Genomic DNA, 23,291 nt, shown 5'->3' on the forward strand with positions numbered 1-23,291 from the left:
ACAATTTGTCTTTTGCTTTGGGGGTTTCTCTTGTCTTTGTCTTTCCTGCTGTGTAGATGGACCACGAATACATTTTATTGTTTTCATTTTTTTATGTTTTTTAGTTGGAAAAATGTTCGTGTATATATATATATATATATATATATATATATATATATATATATATATATATATATATATATATATATATATATATATATATATCCGCGCAGTGCGACGGGCGGCTGGCGAGAAGAGATGAATAATTTTGTTTTCCCATTTAGTTTTGTATCAGTGAATAATTTCTTTCTACAATTGCTTTCTTTTTCGAAAAATAACATTACAAAAAAACACACAATTTATCAAAATTGTCATTTACCATTTAAATATATTTTTAATAGTTGTAAATACTTGTATGGTATTTTGGAAAATAATTTCCTTTACGGTTTAGGGTTTTCTGTCTTATGTTTATTGTATGGTCAACGTTAGTGATATAGTTCTTAGTAGATATAGTTCTTAGTAGTGTGATCGTAGGTTGGACATTCACTATGAAGATGACGATTAATAGTTTTCCATCGATGAACATTTTTTTTTCAAAAACATGTCATATTAAACAGATTGTACAATACATCAATAAATAGTAGTTTTGAGAGAGTTGATAGTTAAAATGAGACTATGATTTAGGATTTTGCTGTTGTTGGATTTATAATTTTCGTCAAAGTTAGTATTCCAAACTAGAAAACATCATATTTGGATCAAAACTTTTCTAGTATATACTAAATTTTTGTTTATATGAATGTACGTAAGAGTAATATCATTTAAATATATCTTTAATTAACTAAACAAAAATTTAATTCATGAAAGTGGCAAATCAAACACAAATCAATTTTAAGGATTCTAGTATAAACAAAAACATAATCACTAGAAGAGAATCACAAATCAAACATCAAATCACATGCTTAAAGTCAAGCAATGAACATGTTTTGAACAAGAACTAGAAACTAGGGTTTCTTTGCCACACATGGCTAAGAACAAATCAAACAAGTATAAAGATTGAGTTGGAATGTTTAATGCTTACAAAAATGAAATCAAAAGTGTTTGCAATGATTAGGCCTTCTCAAAAGCTCCTAAAATTATCCCAAAATCACCCAAGATCCCCTTAGTTGCTCCAGAAACCATCTCTTCTAAAAATGATGTATTCACCTATTTTAGTTAATGTTCACGTGCATGCCATAAGGCCATACTTTTTTAGCATGACCATGCCTTTTTCCCATGTATTTTTGGCATGGCCATTTGTCTTGACCATGTGTTTTTGGCATGACCCATGCTTTTTGCTAAAACTCCAACAAGTATTCAATGTTGGCTCCATTTTCAGTCTAGCTTCACCATGAGTCATGTTGCTTAACTATAAGATGATAAAGGACAAACACGACCCGTGTTGGTATGACAAGAACCGCGTTTCAAACGTAGCCCTTTGTTATGATGACAATGCAACAATGACTTAGGTTATCTCTTCATGCTTTCCTCCATGGAATGACCGGCTCATCTTCTCTTCATGCTCCAAAGCTCCAAGCATCCAAGCTCCATGTACCATAATGCCTACAATATAAATCAAAAATGGTGAAGTACCAGGTATTCTTAATGAAATATGCAGTTACCCAAATAATTAACTAAATACAAGAATTGTGAAGTAGAATGCTATGAAAGAACGAAAATAATCATGCAAAATAGGTGCATAAAATGCACCTATCATGAATGGACAAGGGTTTAGGTAAGAAATTAAAGAATATAGGAACACCCATTGACTAGTAGAGTAAAAAATGAAATAACAACCTTGATTATCAATATGTTATGAGGATAAACAAATGAACAAAACACTGAAAATCACATACATTGTATAATACCCCGAACCGCCCAGCCATTGGATTTGGTAAGGGGACCTGAAAGGTTTACCCTTGATTTGATAGTGAACGCGAGAGGAGAGAGATCTTGTTGTAGGCAGCAGCATTGTGGTGGTAAATTAATTAGAAAACAGAGGAAAAGGAGAAGATTAATACCTCCACTAAAATCAAGTCCAATAGTCGCATGTTTGGCAAGAAGAAATGATAATATATTTGTCGATATCTAGTCTTACAGTTACATGTCGACAAGAAGAATTGGATGTCGGATAGGGTTCGATTTTGCAGGGAGAAGGACTGATGGACGAGAAGTGGTAGCCTTTCCAACGAAGAAAACTTGGATGTCAGTTTGAGGTTATTAAGGTTTCGGGGGGGGGGGGGGGGGGGGGGGGGGGGGGGGGAAGAGGTCGTGGGCTTTTCAGACAAGAGATGGTAAGGAGGTGAGAGGTCTTCAAGATAAAAGTGTGGGGTAATGGGGTTTTAGGTAATATTAATTTTTATATATTAAATAATAATAATATAAATATACTAATGATAAAAGAAAAGTTTAAATAAATAATAATCGTATAAAGGTCATTTAATGCATGTTAGAGACTACAAGTGGAAGAATAATGTACCATAAAGATCCTCCAATTTAAAAAATAAATAAATAAATAAATAAATAAGTTAAGTACCAAACACATAAATTACCCCAAACCAATTATTATTACAACATATAAACTAAACAAAATAAAAAATAATAAAATAAAATAAAAAACTCTTTATCTGTTTTCTCTCCTCCTTCTCCTCCCCCCCCCCCCCCCCCCCCATGTGATATTTGTGGTGACCATTAACTTTCACCCTTGATAATAACTAGTAGGAATTACATGCGCCTTTGGCGCCGGGGTGGATCAAGTTTGCTTAAATATTCATAAATTTCTATTTTGTCACTTTTCACTGATAACACGGTTTCAATTTAAAAATGGCGGTGTGTTAACAAATTATAATTTAAAAATATATTAATTATGACATTATACTTCCAATTTTCTTCTTATTAGTGTATTTATACTTTTAAAGATCTATTGAATTATAGCATTGAAACTAATTTTGTATTTAATGACAATGGTATGAGTATTGATCAAAATTTTGAAGGTACAATGTTGAAATAGGAAGAATGGAAAGCATCATGTTCTTCCTTGTCAGAGCTCTCTGAATACATTCCATAGAAAAAAAAACGTACTAGCATGTTGCAGCATATCCATGTGGTAGTATTAAAACCTTGTAAAAAGAAAAGAAAAATAGGCTAAAAATTATGGAACTTCATTGTCGTTCATAGTTCTAGTGAAGTTGATGCATAAGTGTGCATTCAACATCTAAAAAGAAAAACTCTTTCAAACAATACAAATTTGGAAGTTACAAAAAAGAAATAATGTCCAAGAAAAACTAAAAATTAATATCACATGGTTTCCTTGGTTCTTACCTGGAGACTCGAGCAGTTGTACATCCGTGTCATGGAGATCATGGTCACAAGGCCAACTACTTTTGTTATATTATCTATTTATGCAAAAGTTGGTAACCAAGTTTAGAGTCAGTTTATGACATAAAACCTAAAAGTAAAGCTGACCAAAATATAATATATCTAATAGTTTCTATTCAGTTTTAGAAAATGTACCATGGAACTCATGTGAAAATGCTAATTTGGTACACAATGTATGTTCATTTCCACCAACAATCTGAAACAAAGTAGTGATATAAATACGATTATGAGGATACAAACAACATTCTTTTCCAATGGGTATCTTCAAGCAAACAAAATTAAACTCCTTAAATTCTTAAAATTCAAATAAACAAACATGTTATGATAAGAGAATGCAAACTTTGAAAGCTAAATTTGCAAATGGATGAAAAATTTTAGTTAGTGGAGAAATATGGCTGAAATTGATAAGAATACTTTACCATTTATTGATTTCAAACCCAGATTTCAAATAGGCATTTTATCGAACACCCGGTGAGCTTCCTCCATTTCTTCAAATTTGTCTAATAATCATGAACACACATAGTTGTTCCTGATTTCTCATCCCGTCAAACACCTACAAATATGAATCAAAATCCATGTAAAGAAATGATGGTTTTTGCAGGTGAAAGATTAAACGGGAAGTTCTTATTGAGGGAGATAACAGATGTCATACATGTGGTCGAATTTAAATAGAAATATGAAAAAGATGATGAGAGACATAGCAATACGATAATCAAAAAATGGATTCTCACGTCTCAGAATATATTTTCCTTGCTTAAAAACAACTTGATTAACTAAGATATGCAATCAACTAATCGATTGTTGATAACAATAATAAATTGAAAGATTAAGTAAATTAGATGTAATAGTTTAGAAATTGAAACACCTAGAGATGTGTATTAAACCCATTTCAACTTTTCAAGATGGAGCATAGCTATTTGGGGAAGAAATAAGTAGAAATCACATTTCAGCAGCCACCTCGTGGAACGCCGCAATTACACTCTTAGGGGACCAGCAATGTCGATGTTGAGCCGCTTCACTTGTTGCAACACTTAACCTCTACCTCAACCATTATTGATTCCTTATGTGAGTGAATGCGACACAAAGAAACACAGACATACCAACAACATCGGAGGCAACTCCTTGAAAAAGCCGCTAATTTTTTGAAAGCTAGAAAAGAAATAAATGAATAATTGAAAACGAATATTAAATTGATTCCTAGAGAAAAAATGGAAACTGATAAGAGAAGCAGTAGACGAAACATGGAAACAATAAGCAAACAGGAAACCGGTGACGCTGTCGACGCCCTGCTCCAAAGAACCACCGTCTTCACTATTTGCAACGTAACAGATCCGGATGGGAACTGAAGGGTTTCGAGGGAGAGAGCCAGTGGATAATGGATTTAATCCATATGTATGGTGGTGAAGCAGATGATTGGATGAGAAAAATGGTGGAGGAAGTAGACGTAAACCACATGTATTGTAGGGACCAAAATGTAAACTTTTAAAATACGTGTGCCCAAAATCTGAAGGTCAAAAAGAATAGTAAAAATGCTAAAGGAAGTAAGCGTAAAATTCAAAAAAGGGAGTGGCAATTGTGGTAAATCGGCAGAAAGCTATGGCCAAATTCCAAATTACAATACGTTCATGTGTCCCCAACCCTTTTAAGAATATATATATATATATATATATATATATATATATATATATATATATATATATATATATATATATATATATATATATATATATATATATATATATATTTGTGTGTGTGCGCGCGTGTATAACTCTATAACCTTCTTTTGGCATATCGAAAAATAATCTCACATCTAAGCACAATTTTATTTCAAATAAAATTTTTTCTTTAAGAACTTTATCACCAAGTCGACGCTTGTAGGTAATTCTTCTTTAGATTCTCAATTCTTCATCGTCATATCTGGCCTTTTCTGAAAGTCTAAATAATTGTTTGAAATTCATGTTGTCATATTTAACTACATACAAAACACATTCCATTGGTTTAGAGACAAATAACATCTTTGAAACACAATGAATACCTTCAAAGTAAGTATCTTGTTGAGGCTAATTTGATTTTGCAACCTTATACATCCCGGTAACTTCAACATCATGTTACATAAGTAATCACTATATATATATATATATATATATATATATATAGGAGTAGGATCAAATGAGAACACCTAAAAGGTTGAGGACGCGATAACAAATCTGGACCATCTATGTTTTAAGATGTGTGGCTATAATTAATTGTTATTTTTCTAACTATTAATAAATTTAAATTTTAAATTTTAAATTAAAAAAATTATAAAGGCTATTAAGGTAAATAAACATTACCCTAATTTTGTAAACTCCTATAATTACTCTATGTCTCTTTATTTGGTTGACCTAATCTCATAGAATTAGTCATCTCACTGCCTCATCTCATAGAACATATCAGAGCCGAAGGAGGCCATAGAATCAGCAGAGAAACATTTTAAACGATCTCTCTCTCTCTCTATCTCTCTCTCTCTCTCTCTCTCTCTCTCTCTCTCTCTCCATTGAATCGCGCCGGTAGTCGGAGGAGGAGCCGCCAGAGAAACATTCCACAAAGCGAACTTCGCCTGCTGCGCCTCTCATTCCTTCAATTCCAACATCAATGGCCGACTTCACTTCAGGTATATATCACCTTCCATCATTCACATCTGGGTTATTGCTATCTACCTCTAACATCTTTACTTTCATCGGAATCAGGAACTGAAATCGATATCACTAAGTACCAACACAGTTCAAGTCGAAAGGTTCTTATTGGGCTCATCACAGTTTCGTCTGTGATGGCAATCATCATAGTGTCCATCATGTGTTTGTGGATATGCCAAAGAAAGAATATACACAAATCTGGGAAAATCGGTACCACAAAATTAGGTAAGACGATGTAAAACTTAATAGGTTTTGACAATTTCTACAGATTCTAAACAGATTTGTTGTTTTAATTTCAAGATTCTTTGAGAGGGCTTCCATTGAGTTCATTTGTTAGAAGAACTAATGGTGTTTTCAAAACCAAAATCGAAAAGGGATCAGTGGTTGTTATGGATTATAACGTGTTAGAATCAACAACAAATAACTTCGGTGAAAGCGAGATATTAGGCGTAGGTGGATTTGGATGCGTGTATAAAGCTCGACTTGATGATAATTTACATGTAGCAGTTAAAGGATTAGATGGTATTAGTCAAGACGCCATTAAAGAATTCCAGGTTAATTATCATTATCTTAAAGATTCAGACTTTAATTAATCTTTTAATTCTTGTAATTTTGTGATTAGGGTTTTCTTTTTTGCAGACGGAGGTTGATCTATTGAGTAAAATTCATCACCTTATTGGGATATTGTGTTCATGATGAAACCAAGCTTCTTGTTTATGAACTGATGCATAATGGATCTTTAGAAACTCAATTCCAAATCAAATTCGGTGTTTTAAAAATTGAGTTTCATATTCAAAGAAGGAATCAGAATTGATTTTCGATTTGAATTGTCAAACCATAGAAAGTCAAAACTGGGATCGCCATCTTAATCGGATTCATGCTAAGGGTATTTTGGGTAAGATTCCTGGTACGTCCCCTGTTCATGAAGCATCTCATGTTACAATTCTTATTCCTATGAAGATTTTGAAGCATTCTGGTAGTGGTAATGATGAAGTAATGAATGAGGGTTTAAATGATGATGTGAAGATGGGATCAGATACTGGGACTGATTTGAAAATGAACCAGGGAGTTAGTTTTTCGGATCTTAAATGGGATAATGAGCCGATGATTGTTGATAATGATTCCAAATAAAAAACATCCCAATGATTACTATTGTCAATGATGTTAGCAAAAAGTCTTATGCTTGAATTGTTGAAGCTTCTAGCTCCGTGGTTGATCTTAACATCAAAGTTATTCCTAAAGTTGATGGGAAACCAAATGGTAAAGCTGAGCTAAAGGAGAATGAAAAATTGTATTGTGTTCTATATTAATGTTAAAATGTGTATTTATTTATGAATAGCAATGTATTCATTTGTGCATAGAAGTGCAGTCATGTGTAAATGAATATATTTATATATGATTAGATGTATTCATTTATTCATTTGTGAATAATAGGGAACTCATTTTTTAATAGCAGTGTATTCATTTGTGAATAGCAGTGTAATCATGTGTTAATGAATGTATTTATTTATGATTAGAGGCATTCTTTTTATGAAGAAATGATAATTTTTACACTCTTTTTATTTTTCAGTCGATTAAAAAAAAGGAATTGGATTACTTATAAATTGATGTGTATTCATTTGTGATTGGAGAAGTGTCGGGTTTTTTGAAAAAAAATCATTTGTGAATACAAATGTATTAATTTAGGGTTCGATTTCTATTCATTTTTTTGAAAAAAAAAAAACGTGAAATTAGAAGAAAAAATTGATTTTCTTAATTTTTTTTTTTAGTTTTAAGAAAAATTTTGGTAAAAATGTTTTTTATATTCCATTAATAATAAAAATAAAAAATTGAATATTTATTTCTTTTTTGGTAACTGCTCCTAAATTTAAGAGAATTTGATTGAATTTTATTTTATTTTAATTTAATTAAAATATACAATTAATAATATGCCATTATATATTGATTGGTCCAGAATTGTTCTCGCGTTCTCAACCTTTTAGGTGTTCTCATTTGATCCTTTCCCTATATATATATATATATATATATATATATATATATATATATATATATATATATATATATATATATATATATATATATGTTCAAATGTTTCTAGCACCTATTGTGTGCATGAATACACCAACATGAATTTAGGAATAATTAAATAATTAAAAATTGTAATAAGGTAATTATGTAACTTTAGCATGTTAATTAAAATAAAATCCCATAATTCATGAAAATTACCATAAAAATCTATTTGATCGACTATTTAACCCTAGCCTTTCATATCATGTGTATTCTATTTCTGCATCCTCCCATTTTCTTATTGACGATGTCGACGATGTGAATTGGAATCAAGGTGTGGATTTGAAAGATACACGAAGGAAAGCATAAGGTTGACTCATTGGGGGAAAAGGACTTCGATCCTCATCTGATCGAGAAGGGGGCCCACGGTTGAGAATGACCGCAAGGTCGATGAATGGTCCATCCCCTGTAAGATGCACATCCTCCCCACTTTCAGATGTTTCATGAATCACATACAGATTTTTTGTGATGTGGTGCAATTTCTAATTCTTAATCCAACAACAACCAAATTCTAACCTATCAATTTTGCAACATGTAAGCTTCATCTAACCTATCAATTTTGAAAGAGCATCGATTACAGTCCATACATTTTTCTCATTCTGATAGATTATTGGTATTTCTAGTTTTTTTCCTTCATTCTTTGTGTATCAAATCTTGCCCACCAACTGTTCGCTAAAATGGTTGAATGAAATTTTTTGTCCATTTCCATTGACTCTTCATCACTCTTTTACTTTAATTCAAATTTAGTATATTATAGATTGTCTGCACTCGATTTCTTAATTCAAGTTCAGTATAGTTGCATTTTATTTTTAAATGGGCATACAACTTAGATGATAAAAAATCTACAGGAGATGTTTGATAGGATCTCTTCTTGAGACCATGTTTACCTTTTCATAATTTTTTTTATTTCATTATACTTTAAGCTGCTATTAAGTTCAAATTTATGTCCTTGATTCCCCCTCTTCATTTTCTAGTTTAAAGGCCTGGGAGATTGTCTCAAAAGCAGATTATACTAGTAGGTAAGCCTGAGTTTTTATGTCAATTATATATGTGTGTACACATCTGATATAAAATACATCTTTATAGTTATTCATTCAAAATACATCTTTGTGTTAACATGATCTTTTCCCGTATTTATATTTCAAATATTTTTTTTGTTGGGTATATTCTTGAAAATACAAATTCTTTAAGAATATTCAAAACTATTCTGCAAAAATAGTTTATTCTGTAAGAATATTATTGATGTATTCTGGTATAATTGTAGTTAATTAGTTATATGTTTAATGTGTAGTTGTTACAAGTGTATCACTACAAAATATTTGGTAATAAATTTGTGATAGAAATGACTTGAAGAATGGCTTGAAGACCTGATGGGAAAGGCTCCTTGTATAAAATCATTCTGATGAAATACAATTCTCACAGAATGCCAATCTCACAAAATATTAATCTCATAGAATGCTAGCATATTTTGATGTTGCTTAGAGATCAAACATACACAAGACATCTAGAAACGAAACAAGAAAGTGAATGAGCATTCTTTCAAGAATGCTGATAATTTTTTTGCAAGAGATTTCAGATTGAATGTAGTTTATGCTAATAGTTGTATTCCTTAAGAATGAATATAATTACTTATTCTAAAACGTTTAAATTCCATCTTATATAAAATTTGTATTCATTAAAGTTTATTGGTCTTGATAATATGTGTTTATAATATTATGTTCATAGTTGTCTACCATTTTAATAGAATTACATAGTATCATTCTAACCAAATAACATTTTGATAGAATGAAATTGGTTTATGTTTACAAATTACGTTTGAAATTGAATTAATTTGAAAAACAATCAGATTTTTTAAATCAAAATCATTAATTATCCCATAAATCTCGATTTTTTCTTTTTTAATTTTGTCTCAATTGACTAAAATGCCCTTATACTTAAATTTGTGTGTTTATATGGTACATGTTACCATATTGTAATATCATAGACCGTTAGATCATGACTTTTGATTCTATTCCATCCAATGGTCCAGATCCGTGCATTCTGGCACACAATAGTTAGTAGAAACAAAATAACCTAATCCTATATATATATATATATATATATATATATATATATATATATATATATATATATATATATATATATAGAACCATTATAAATGGTTCTCCAAGGAACCAAATATCTTTTCAAGTTTTAAAGCTTATTATTATTATTATTAGTATTATTATTATTATTATTATTATTATTATTATATATATATATATATATATATATATATATATATATATATATATATATATATATCTAAGTTCATAACTTCTCATTGTGAATGCTAAAAAATAAATTATATATTTTTTCGGATTCACACTGTGAATCTGCACAGATTCATACTGTGAATTTGACAGAAAAAAGTAATTTTTTTATCGAATTTTATATCATTGAAAAAAGAATAAAAAATTATTAATTTCTATGTTTTTCAGTTTTTTATTAATAAAAACTAAACACTAAAAGTTGAAAAAAAAGATTGATTCATGTGTTTCATGGTTAATAATGGTTTTTTATTGAAAAAGTTGAAAAAAAAAAACTATCTTCTAACATTTGTCAATTCCTTTTTTGTATTCATTCTTTATCGTACTGGAAAAGTAAAATGAATAAAATATTAGTATTTTCATAAGAAATTATAATTGATCAAAATATACCTCAAGTGTAACATTCTTCTTCCCCTAACCCACTCTTAACATATTTGTTTTCAAGATTTGTGATAGTACATAACAATTACTATAGTTTTGAAATTCAAATTACCATTTTTTTTGGAGCGTTCATTCTCTTATAATAGATTATATTATATTAATAAATTGTTGTTATTTGAAATAATAATAATAATAATAATAATAATAATAATAATAATAATAATAATAATAATATATGAAATAAAAAATGTTCAAATAAATTATTTACAATTTAGTGAAAAATAAGTATAGTTTAAAATAATTTTAAATCAAAAACTCAATTCAATTTGATTTAAACATAATTTTTTGTATCTTTCGTATCGTATGCTTAAAATTATTATAATATTAGTTACAACTTAGTATAAAAATTATTATTTCAATGATAAATACTTATAATATTGTTTTTATAACATATAATCGTTAATATTTATATTACATTATTTGGCACAAATCAAGATTCTAAAACTCCTACTACAACACAATAATATTTTTTATTTAAATGTAATTATGATTTCAAATTTAATGTAATTTGTCTTTATATTTTCCACTACATTCAAAAGTTTTTTAAACTTATGGTTATTGATATGCAATATTTTTTGTTTTCCATTTATTTATTATCCACATTGTAGCTATATTAGTAATATATAAGTAAGTTTTGATTAAAAATCATATGTTTGAAAAGATTTAAGATTCAGAATGAAATAGTTGAAAAAAAAATTGTCGTATCAATGATTATTTCAACATAAATTTTTTATAACAATGTTTCTATATATAAAATGTATGTTGATTTCTAAATATTCATTTTGAATGATTTAAGACTGTTTAATAAGTTTTGTTTGATTTAAATGTTCTAATGTTGTAGTGTTTTTCATACTATTTGTTATTTGTTTTAAATATACGAACCGATAGACGTTTTATATATAATTTCCACAACTTAAAGTGTTCTATAAAATCATCAAAAGTTGTAGTATTTTTTTTTTTCATACTACTTTGTTTTTTTATACAGAGGAATTAATATATGTTTGATATATAATTTACATAATATAAAACGGTCTATAAAATTATGAATTAATATGGGAAATAACAAATGATATAAATTTATTAAAATTAATAAAACTAATATATTAACTATAGAGTTTCTTTTGCTATTGACATTAGTTTTACATGTATGTATATTAAATTAGAATTTGTTAAATTTTATTATTTTAATTAAATAATTAAATTCGCGCGCAACGCATAGGGATACGACTAGTATATATATATTTGTAGATTTGAATATGTTGTGATGTATCGAGTCCTAGATAAAATCGAAGTCTTGTTAGTGTATCCATATTGAATGCTTTCACAAATTTGATTAGCTATGTATTTTGTCAGGCACTTATGTCATATCATTTTGAGAGTCAAAGTCCTATTATTTTTTTGTATCTTTTGAGTACAATATAAATAATGTAGATTCTTAAGTCAATTGTAACTTTTGTAACTTTGAGCTTTCATTTTCTCTCAAATGAACTTTGGCATCCTCCAGATAATATGATCTTAAACAAGATTATATTTACATCATCGTGTTCAAATTAACTTACATTACGTATTTGATTGATTTCTTAAATTTTCAATTAGTATCAGAGCAGGAATCAACAAATTGATTGAAGAATTTCATTCGCGTTTTCATTTTGTTGACTCATTTTTTCTGATCCAACATTTTATGCAAATGACAATGTAATTCTTTGGTTGATCTCTGAGATTTAGTGATGTTGCAATTATTAATCACTTGTTTGTACTGATTTCATCCTTTTTCAAGCTTTTCTTCAGTTTCTCATCAAATCGATAGAAAATTAGAATGTGAATACAGCGATCAATTATGCTAATGTGATTGGTTCATCCAAAAATATCCTAATGTTGCTTCCGGAATACTATGATTAGTGGAATGATCGAATAGAGGACTATCTCAACGGAATCGACGAAGATCTATGGCGATCAATTAATAAAGGGCCATATCGTGTTAACCGAGTTCAAGCAGTGGGAACTACTGTACAAAGTGAACATATGGTTGCACAACAAATGAATCAAGTAGCTCTTTTGTCTATCTCTCGAAGCCTTTAGTCGTTCCTAGATTTGTACAATCTTTTCTGTGGTTTCACGGATGATTTCTGGGCCGGTGAGAGTATTGTCGGGGACTTGTCCCTTGGCAAGCTGCATGTCGCCCACCTCAACCCAGCATAGATGAGATCTGCACATACGACCATAAAGGGCTTCAAAAGGCGTAGCCTTGATACTGGTGTGATAACTGTTGTTGTAGGAGAATTTAACCAAGGGAAAATGGACGTCCCACGACTTACCAAAATCAATTACACATGCTCTCAACATGTCTTCCAATGTCTGTATGGTCATCACACTCTTCCCGTTTGTGTAAGGATGGTAAGCTGTGGTCATATCCAGTTTAGTTCCAAGAGCTTTCTGCATTGACTGCCAAAATCTCGAGGTGAATCTGGTATCCCGATCGGAGATAATGGACTCAGGCAATCCGTGTAGACGAACTATCTCTTGGATGTAGATTCGGATAAGTCTTTCCATCTTGAAAGTTTCTTTGATTGGCAGGAAGTGGACAGATTTGGTCAATCGGTCGACAATTACCCATTTGGTATCGTACCCACTCAAAGATTTGGGTAATTTAGTGATAAGATCCATAGTAATCCTCTCCCACTTCCACTCAGTTATTTCTGGTTGCTGAAACAAACCTGAGGGATTTTGATATTCGACCTTCACCTTGACGCATGTCAGACACTTGCCCACAAAGGTAACGGTATCTGCTTTCATGTTTGGCTACAAATATAACATCTTGAGATCCAGATACATCTTATCTGAACCTAGGTGAACGGAGTATCTAGTATTGTAAGCTTCGTTCATGACAACCTCCCTATAACCACCAAACTTTGCGGTCCAGATCCGGTCGATGAAATAATAGGCTCCATCTCCCTTGATTTCTAAGTTCTTTTCCATTCCCCTCAAGGCTTCATCCGATATGTTCTCTGGTTTTATGGCTTCCAACTGAGCCTCTCTGATTTGCTCGGATAAATGGGAATGATGGTCATGGTCAGTGCCTTCACTCTACGTCGAGTACTCTTTTCGGCTGAGGGCATCCGCCACCACATTGGCCTTGCTAGGATGGTAGCGTATGTCACACTCATAATCACTGAGTAGCTCACCCATCGCTGTTGCCTCATGTTTAACTCTTTTTGGTCGAAAATCTGTTGTAGGATTTTATGGTGAGTGAAGATAGTGTACTTGGTTCCGTAGAGATAATGTCTCCAAAATTTTAATGCGAAGACCACTGCTCCCAACTCTAGGTCGTGAGTTGTATAGTTAACTTTGTGTGCTTTCAGATTCCTTGAGGCATAAGCAATAACCTTTCATCTCTGCATGAGCACACAACCTATACCCTGATCGGATGCATCTCAGTAGACAACCAAGTCCTCCGTCCCTTCGGGCAGAGACAGGATGGGTGTGGTGCATATGGCCTACTTTAATGCTTGGAACCCAATGTCTTATTTTTCTCCCCAACAAAAAGGTACACCTTTCTGAGTCAAGGTGGTTAGAGGCTTATCAATTCTGGAGAAATTTTGGATAAACCTACGATAATAGCCAATGAGACCCAAGAATTGACGGATTTCTGTGGGCATCTTTGGTGCTGACCAATTTTCTATCGCTTTGATCTTGCAAGGGTCAACGTGTAATCCTTCTTCACTTACCACGTGACCAAGGAATGTCATTTTTTGAATCCAGAATTCGCACTTAGAAAAATTCGCGTATAGATTCTCCACCCTTAGAGTTTCCAACACTAGCCTCAGGTGTTGCCTATGATCTTGCTCGCTCCACAAGTAGACAAGTATATAATCAACGAACATGATTACAAACTTGTCTAGGAAAGGGAAGCACACCCGATTCATTAGATCCATTAATATCGCGGGTACATTGGTTAGATCGAAGGGCATTACTAGAAACTTGTAGTGACCATAACAAGTTTGGAATTCTATCTTGGGAACATCATTCTCATGAACTTACAACTGATGATACCCTGATCTTATGTCTATCATTGAGAACTAACTGGCTCCCTGAAGTTGATCGAAGAGGTCGTTGATTCTGGGTAAAGGATAGCGGTTCTTGATGGTGAGCTTGTTCAGTTCTCGATAATCAATGAACATCCGAAAGGATCCATCCTTCTTTTTCACGAATAAAATCGGGGCTCCCCGAGGTGAGGAACTCAGTCTGATGAATCCTTTGATGAGCAGCTCATTGAGCTGGCTGGATAACTCTTTCATTTCTGTTGGCGCTAGATGGTATGGGGATTTAGCTACGAGGGTAGCTTCAGGGATTAAGTCGATTCGGAACTCGACTTGATGCTCGGGAGGAATTCCCAGAAGCTCTTCGGGAAAGACATCAGGAAAGTTGCAGACTTTAGGGATGCTCTCAAGGTCTTTAGCTTCCTATTTCTCGTTAACTACATGGGCTAAGAACGCATGGCATTCATTTCGTAGATATTTTTGAGCTCTGATGCTCGAAATCATACAGAGGTTTGAGATGAGTTTATCACCATAGATCATGAGGGCTTCACCAGATGCTAGATTGAGGTGAATGGCTTTTTCATAGCAAAGGATATCAGCACAATTGGGGCTCAACCAATCCATGCCAATGATGACATCGGAACTCTTTATGGAAACAAGCATAAGATCTATTGGAAAGGAATGGTCCTTTAGGGTAAGGGTACAGCCAATGAATACGTTGTTAGTGCTCTCTTTCTTACTGTTAGCCATCTCATCGATGAATCTTTCAGTTAAGGGTTGAGGTTTATGTTTGAGAAGATACTTGAATGCATGACTAACAAAACTTCTCTCCACACCAGAATCGAAAAGAATGCATGCATAAGAGTTGTCAAGGAGGATCGTACCCGTAACAACAGTGGGATCAACAACTGCCTCTTCCTGATCTATCAGGGTCTGATCCAGGCACTTGGTGCTTTCAAAAATGGAAGGCTTCGCAGCCAAAACATTTCCTTGCATTGGGGGCATCAATCCCCAAATGTACCTCACTATTTTCTTGCTTTCCGAGGTGACCATTCTCGGACAGAGGAGAGCCAGATCCCAAAAGGCAATGTCAGAACCCTTCATCTTCAGGTTCAAAAGCTCTTGTTCCAACTTCTGCATCTCGCCCCTTGGGCAGTACTCTACGAGCATGCGTTCCTTTAAACTTTCCCAACCCATGGCGTTTGCTATTGGTAGGGTTAGGGATTTGACGCGAACGTTCCACCAGGTCAATGCTCTATCAGTGAAGGTGCAGGCGATGAACTTCACCTTGTTTGCTCGGACATGTGTAGATCTCGAAGACCGATTCGATCTTCTCAATCCATCGAGTTAGGGAAATGACACCTCCATTTTTGTCGAAGGATTTAGGCTTTCCATTCGTGAAATCTTTGTAGGACACTCCTTCTGGTGTCCCTCATTGCCATCAAAATTGAGGGGATGGGTACCACTTCCCGATCCGCTAGAGCCACCAACATTAATCTGCAACATTGTTGCAACCACAGCAGTTGTAACTGCTGCCTGGAACATGGCAGGATCGAACTGAGGAGGTGGTGTTGTTGGGTCTGTTGGGGGATTGTCGTTCTTTCTGTTGGGTCTCTTCTGCGGAGGCATCTTATTCTAAAAATATAATCAGAAAGAAGAGGATGGTAAGTCCCCTGGATTTTTGAATCAAGAGATGTGAAACGAGATATATCACAGCCTAATAGATAAAGTGTTCTACTAAGCGATAACAAGGGAATGTTACTAATATAAGTAAACTATCGCTAAGAAGGAACGTGTAGCAACACTTGAAATGAATCTCCACATTGAATTTGACTCTAACTAAAATACTCCTATAGTATTTTAAGTTGTACGTTTTGTTCTATCGGTATCTTTTTATATATAGGTTGGTAACTTTTAGGCCTGCTGTAACACCACAGTCACTCTCAAACACATGTTGGTCATGACTCGAATAAATATAGTTGATCAGGGTATATTGACCCTAGACATGACTACATAACTACCCAAGTTTAACCGTAGTATCCAACATCCAAATACTTTTATTTTGTTCTACTTATGATATTGTTTCTGGTATGTAGGTATACTTGTATACTTCTTGTAAAATAATTGTATTTCAATAGTATACTTTTAGTTCAGAGCACTTAGGCTCCTTAGCATTTATAGTTGTATACATTGTAAGGTTTGGTATACTAATTTTACTATAAACAATAGCTCTGATACCAATCTATCACACCCCAAATGGAAACGACGGAAACGTTCGGGGGTGGAGGACGTCATGTGTAGTATCACAACAATTTCATCATAGTACTCAAAGTAAACACAATCATTACAATATAATATGAATATTTACATCTGTTGTTTCATTGTTTATATACATCAAAAGTAGCAAAAATATAAAGACGAGACTCCGAATGCTTCGTCTTAACAAAAGCCAGCAAGAGTACCTGTCTATTTCTTCCCTAAGAATACAATCAATTTTGAAAAAGTATCAGCATAAAGCTGGTGTGATACAACCCGAAAATTTCATTTTGTACGATTGGTAATTTTTTTTGTTATATTTGATTTCGTCACTTTTAACGCCGTTTAAGGATTCGTTTAATTGTTCTAAGCCTAAGTACAACCGGAAACAAGGTTAGGAATGAGTCAGCATGTTGTAAAGAATCAAAACCGGGCCATACACCCTCTTGAGAGGTGTGTACGGCCGCACACTCCCCTCTCTATATATAGGGGAGGACCCCCTTCATTCATTCCTTTCTTTTGGCTGCCCTCTACTTTCTCTCTCTAAAAATGTCATCCAAGAACACTCTAAGGGGCTAAAAATGTGAAGAACTCCATCATATAGCTTGTTATTCAGGTAAAAACACCTAAATCTAAGCCTGAAACTCTTCATGTTCTTCGTGTTCTTCATCCTTTGAAGGAGTGCGGCCACACACCTTCATAAGGTGGCAGCACACACATTAAAACTCTCCAAAGTGAAGAGTTTGACCTCCATTTACTAGTTGAACTTGGTTTTAGCACCTAAAACAGCTCAAAATCAACATTTCGAACACAAATGAGGAGTGTACGGTCGCACACTCCTGTGTACGGCTGCACACACCCTTTGTACGGCTGTACACTCCTGTGTGAAGCTGCACACACAGTCTGGCTGCACTCCCTGGCTGCACACATATCAAATCCGTGATTTTGTGGCCAAACACCTCCCTTACTTGATCATATAAGAATCCAACACTTAGTTCTAGTGTTTCCAAGTCTTTAGGGTGGTTTTCGATCATGGTTTATCATGGAATACTCAATTTAATATATATATATATATATATATATATATATATATATACACACACACATATGTGCATTATATGTTAATAGGATCCTCTTGCGTACAAAACATCAGTTGACACTTGACCCTCATAACCAATCGAACGTTCGGATCCTACGATAAACTGTGAGTTCATACCCCTACACTTTTCTGAGTTTTCGTGTCTTCAAGTGGGGGGGGGGGAATAGAAGCTAAACATAAAGGTTTTTATAACTTCAAAACTGATGCAATTACAACGATTTTCTATCAAACATTTAGATACAATTATCCCTTTTGTAATATGCGGAGCATAAGGGATGTTTTCTAATCATAATTGCATAATTTTCAAAACCATGTGTGAACGTAACAAACATTCAAACTATAACGGGTATAGTTTTGGATTTCATTACCAGTCTTATAGACTCAAACTTCATACAAAGTCAAACGTATAAACTATGCTAGATTTAGTTTATCCATTACTATGAATACAAAACTAGAGTATCATGCTAAATAATTATTTTTATGTATAATTATTTATACTCTACACCATTAAAAACAATTTCGAACTCAAGAATAACCGAATAATACGTAAGCTAGTTAATACAGGATTGTGAGACTTATCTTCGTTATGCCCCTCGGGGTACCAATAAATCCTCACCGATAGTATTACCAGAGTCTCTTGGAGGGAGAGCGCGAAATTTGTGAATAGATCTATTCGGGAACGACAATCCCACACCTGAACTGTTAGCTACAATTAGGCGGGCACGTCTGGAGTGACAAATTTTTTAATCGTACGACGCCTGAAGAACGTCAAGGAGGTTACCAGTGATATTAACATGGTATAAACTAACCCTTGTTTATGGGATTTCTTTCTTCCATTGTTTTATTTTGAATAATAAAACTACTATACTTACTGGTGATAGCCAGGGTTTTCGAATAGATCTTACATACTGGTGATAACCAGGGTATTCAAACGGAACGATACTTTTCATACAGGAATCAACAAACGTGTTAGAAAATATTGGATTTTCTTGGAAACATGCATACATATTTCAGAACTTGGTAACAACGATTTTCAATACAAAGGATATTTACTTATAATGCAAAGAAACCATTTATACAAACTCAGTGACTAGTTTTCAATACAAAAACATACTTATGAACTCAGCAGCTTTATGTTGATACGTTTTCAAAACCGCTTGTATTCTCAGGGCAAGGATCTACCTTGCTAGCTTTTGAAGAAGACGGAGCATTTTTGGAGTCTTGTCTTTATCTTTTGCTATATGCTATTATGTACAAACTATGTTCTCAAAACAGATGTAAATATTCATATTGTAATGTATTGGTTGTGTTTACTTTGATTGCTATGATACGATTGTTGTGATACTATGTATGACGTCACCCGCCCCCGGACGTTTCCGCCGTTGATTTTCTAACTGTTCGGGTGTGTGATAGATTGGTATCAGATCTATTGTTTATAGTGAACTAAGTATACCGAACCTTACATGGTATACAACTATAAACACTAAGGGGAAGAAGTGCTCTGAACTAAAAGTATACTTTAAAAATATAAATATTTTTACTCTAAGTATACAAGTATGCCTACATACCAGAAACTGTACCTTAAAAAGATCCAAAGAGAAGTATTTGGATTTTGAACACTATGGTTAAACCTAGGCAGTTACGTAATCATGTCTAGGGTCAATATAGCCTGATCAACTATATTCATTCGAGACATGACCAACATGTGCTTGGGAGTGATTGTGTTGTTGCAACAGGCCTAAAACTTACCAAGTATTCCTACCAAAAGAAATTGATAGAACAAAACATTCAACATAAAATACTATAGGAGTATTTTAGTCAAAGCAGAATACATTGTAGAAATTCATTCCAAGTGTTTCTACTCATTTTTTTTCTAGCGATAGTTTACTTGCTGTAGTAACTCATTCCTGTTTCCGCTTAGTAAAACACTTTATCTATCATGTAGAGATATATCTTGTTTCATAGCTCTTGGTTCTAAAGTCAAAGGGACTTATCATCTTCTTCTTCTTCCTGATATAGAACAAGATGGCTCTAAAGAAAAGACCCAACAAAAAGAACAACAATTCCTCAACGGATCCAACGCCACCACCACCTCCCCAGTTCAATCTCGCTATGTTCGAGGCAGCTGTTACTACTGTCGTGATTGCCGCTTTGTCACAAATAAATGCTGGTGGTTCTGGTGGTTCTGTAGTGTTATTCATTCCCAAAATCACGAAGGGAGTCAAGGGCATCAGAAGGAGTGCTCCTATAAATACTTCATGAACGCAAAACCCACATCTTTCGACGGCACTGGAGGTGTTATTGCCTTGACTCGATGGTTTGAGAAGATTGAGTCTATCTTCGAAATATGTTCCTGTTCGGAAGCCAACATTGTGAAATTTTCCGCCTGCACTTTCACCAGCAGAGCATTGACCTGGTGGAATAGTCGGGGTCAAATCCCTAACCCTGCCAGTAGAAAATGATATGGGTTTGGAGAGCTTGAAAGAGCACATGCTTGTTAAGTACTACCCACGGGGAGAAATGCAGAAACTGGAGAACAAACTCTGGAACCTAAAGATGAAGGGTTCCGATATTACTGCCTACACTTATAGGTTTGAAGACCTAGCACTTCTTTGCCCGGGAATGGTCACCCCGAAAAACAAGAAGATAGAGAGATACATTTGGGGATTGATGCCCCCAACTCAAGGGAATGTCTTGGCTGCCAGGCCAATCACTTTCATAATGCCACGTGCCTGGCGCAGACTCTCATAGATCACGGGGTTGATCTGGATAAAGTAACAGCAGCTGCCGAAGCATCGAAAGAAAGTGGCGAGAAAAGAAACTTCTGGAAGCAACGAAAGGTCCATTCTTTGCAGGAGTCTTCCAAGAAACAACATACTATGGCAGTCCACGCTGCCACTACTCTTGCTGCTGCTCCTGCAACTCAAGCACCTACCAATGGATATACTGGTACCCTACCTTGGTGTAGCAAGTGCAGTTACCATCATCACATTCCCGGACCATGTCGTGAAATGCTCTGCAACAACTGTGGCAAGAAGGGTCACATTGCTCGAAACTATAGAACACCAGCCTAACCAACCAATCGGGCATCTGGAGCAGGTGTCGGTCATGCCTGCTATGGTTGTGGCGAGGTCGGCCACTACAAGAGAAATTGCCCTAAGGCAGCAACAACTGGCAACACTGGGAGAGTTCTAGCAATGGGGAAAGAGGAGGTAGTCGATGATCCTACCGTTTTCATGGGTACGTTCTTCCTCAACAACTCTTATGCATGCATTCTATTCTATTCTGGTGCGGAGAGAAGTTTTCTAAATCATGCATTCAAGCATCTCCTCAAACATAAACCTCAATCTTTAACCGAAACATTTACTGTCAAAATGGCTAACGGTGAGAAAGAGAGCACTAACAATATATTCCGTGGTTGTACCCTTACCTTAAATGATCATTCATTTCCCATCGACCTTATGCCAGTTTCCATAAAAATCTTTGATGCCATCATTGGCATGGATTTGTTGATTCCCAATCGTGCTAATATCCTTTGTTTCGAAAAAGCTATTTGTCTCGATCTTTCCTCTGGAGAATCACTCGTTATCTATGGTGATAAACTCAGTTCAAACCTTCGCATTATTTCGTGCATCAAATCCCAAAACCTTTTGCGAAAGGAGTGTCGTGCATTCCTAGCCCAAGTTGTAAATGAGAAACAGGAGGTTAAAGACCTCGAGAGCATCCCCGAAGTCTGAAACTTTCCTGATGTCTTTCCCAAAGAGCTTCCGGGAATTCCTTCTGAGCGCCAAGTTGAGCTTCGCATCGACTTAATCCCTGGAGCTACCCCCATAGCTAACTCCCCATATCGCCTTGCGTGAGTAGAAATGAAAGAGTTATCCAGCCAACTTAATGAGCTACTCAGCAAAGGATTCATCAGACCGAGTTCCTTACCCTGGGGAGCCCCAATTTTACTTGTGAAAAAGAAGGATGGATCTTTTCGGATGTGCATTGACTACCCGAGAGCTGAACAAGCTCACCATCAAAAACCGTTATCCTCATTCTCGGATCGATGACCTCTTCGACCAGCTTCAAGGAGCCAGCTATTTCTCCAAAATAGACCTTAGATCAGGGTACCATCAGCTACCAGTCCACGAGGGTGATGTCCCTTAAACAACATTTCAGACTCTATATGCTCACTACGAATTCGTGGTAATTCCCGTCGGTCTAACCAACACACCAGCAGTGTTCATGGGCGTGATGAACCAGGTGTGTCATCCTTTCTTGGACAAGTTCATTATCGTGTTCATAGACGATATACTTTTCTATTCCAGAAGCAAGGAAGATCACAAACAAAACTTGAGATTAGTGTTGGAAACTCTATGAACGGAAAAGCTATACGCGCAATTCTCCAAATGTGAATTCTAGATTCGAAAAGTAACTTTCTTCGGTCACATGGTAAGTGAGGAAGGCATACATGTGGACCCTTCCAAAATCAAAGCAATAGAGAATTGGTCAGCACCGAAGACACCCACGGAAATCCGTCAATTCTTGGGTCTTGCTGGCTGTTATCACAGATTCATCCAGAATTTCTCCAAGATTGCCAAACCCCTAACTACTCTGACTCAGAAGGGTCTACCCTTTTGTTGGAGTGAAAAGCAAGACACTGCATTTCAAACATTGAAGTGAGCCTTGTGCAGCGCACCTATTATGTCTCTACCCGAAGGGACAGAGGACTTCATTGTCTACTGCGATGCATCCAACCAGGGCTTAGGCTGTGTGCTTATGCAACGAGGAAAGGTTATTGCTTATGCCTCGAGACACCTGAAAGTACACGAAGTCAATCATACAACTCACGACCTGGAGTTGGGAGCAGTGGTCTTCGCATTGAAGATTTGGAGACATTACCTCTAGAGAACAAAGTGCATGATGTTCACTGACCATAAAAGCCTGCAGCACATCTTCAACCAGAAAGACTTAAACATGAGACAACAGCGGTGGGTAGAACTACTCTGTGATTATGAGTGTGAAATAC

The 23,291-nt window shown here is 34.6% G+C and overlaps 1 protein-coding gene and 1 long non-coding RNA gene across 9 annotated transcripts; one reads left to right on the top strand and one right to left on the bottom strand.

The window, feature by feature from the left end:
• Window positions 1-916: 916 nt before the first annotated feature.
• LOC145037405 (uncharacterized) lies at window positions 917-4,833 on the bottom strand. 8 transcript variants are annotated; one of them, XR_013678824.1, is made up of 6 exons: window positions 4,259-4,833; window positions 3,813-3,946; window positions 3,529-3,589; window positions 3,337-3,410; window positions 1,872-3,134; window positions 917-1,578 (listed from the first exon to the last, which is right to left on the bottom strand). It is a non-coding gene; the product is annotated as an uncharacterized LOC145037405 (long non-coding RNA). The 8 variants fall into 8 exon arrangements; XR_013678825.1 differs by having other exon boundaries at window positions 917-3,134; window positions 4,259-4,542; window positions 4,635-4,821; XR_013678822.1 differs by having other exon boundaries at window positions 917-1,967; window positions 3,097-3,134; window positions 4,259-4,820.
• A 1,066-nt stretch (window positions 4,834-5,899) lies between these two features.
• On the top strand, window positions 5,900-7,581 carry LOC145034009 (putative receptor-like protein kinase At1g80640). Its single transcript, XM_078982454.1, has 3 exons — window positions 5,900-6,293; window positions 6,369-6,622; window positions 6,708-7,581. The coding sequence occupies exons 1-3, from the start codon at window positions 6,203-6,205 to the stop codon at window positions 6,762-6,764; spliced, it is 402 nt and encodes a 133-aa protein (XP_078838580.1). The 5' UTR covers window positions 5,900-6,202; the 3' UTR covers window positions 6,765-7,581.
• The last annotated feature ends 15,710 nt before the right edge of the window (window positions 7,582-23,291 follow it).

Source organism: Lactuca saligna, chromosome 3 (genome assembly GCF_052625555.1).
Source record: "Lactuca saligna cultivar CGN05327 chromosome 3, ASM5262555v1, whole genome shotgun sequence".
NCBI classification, from domain to species: Eukaryota; Viridiplantae; Streptophyta; class Magnoliopsida; order Asterales; family Asteraceae; genus Lactuca; species Lactuca saligna.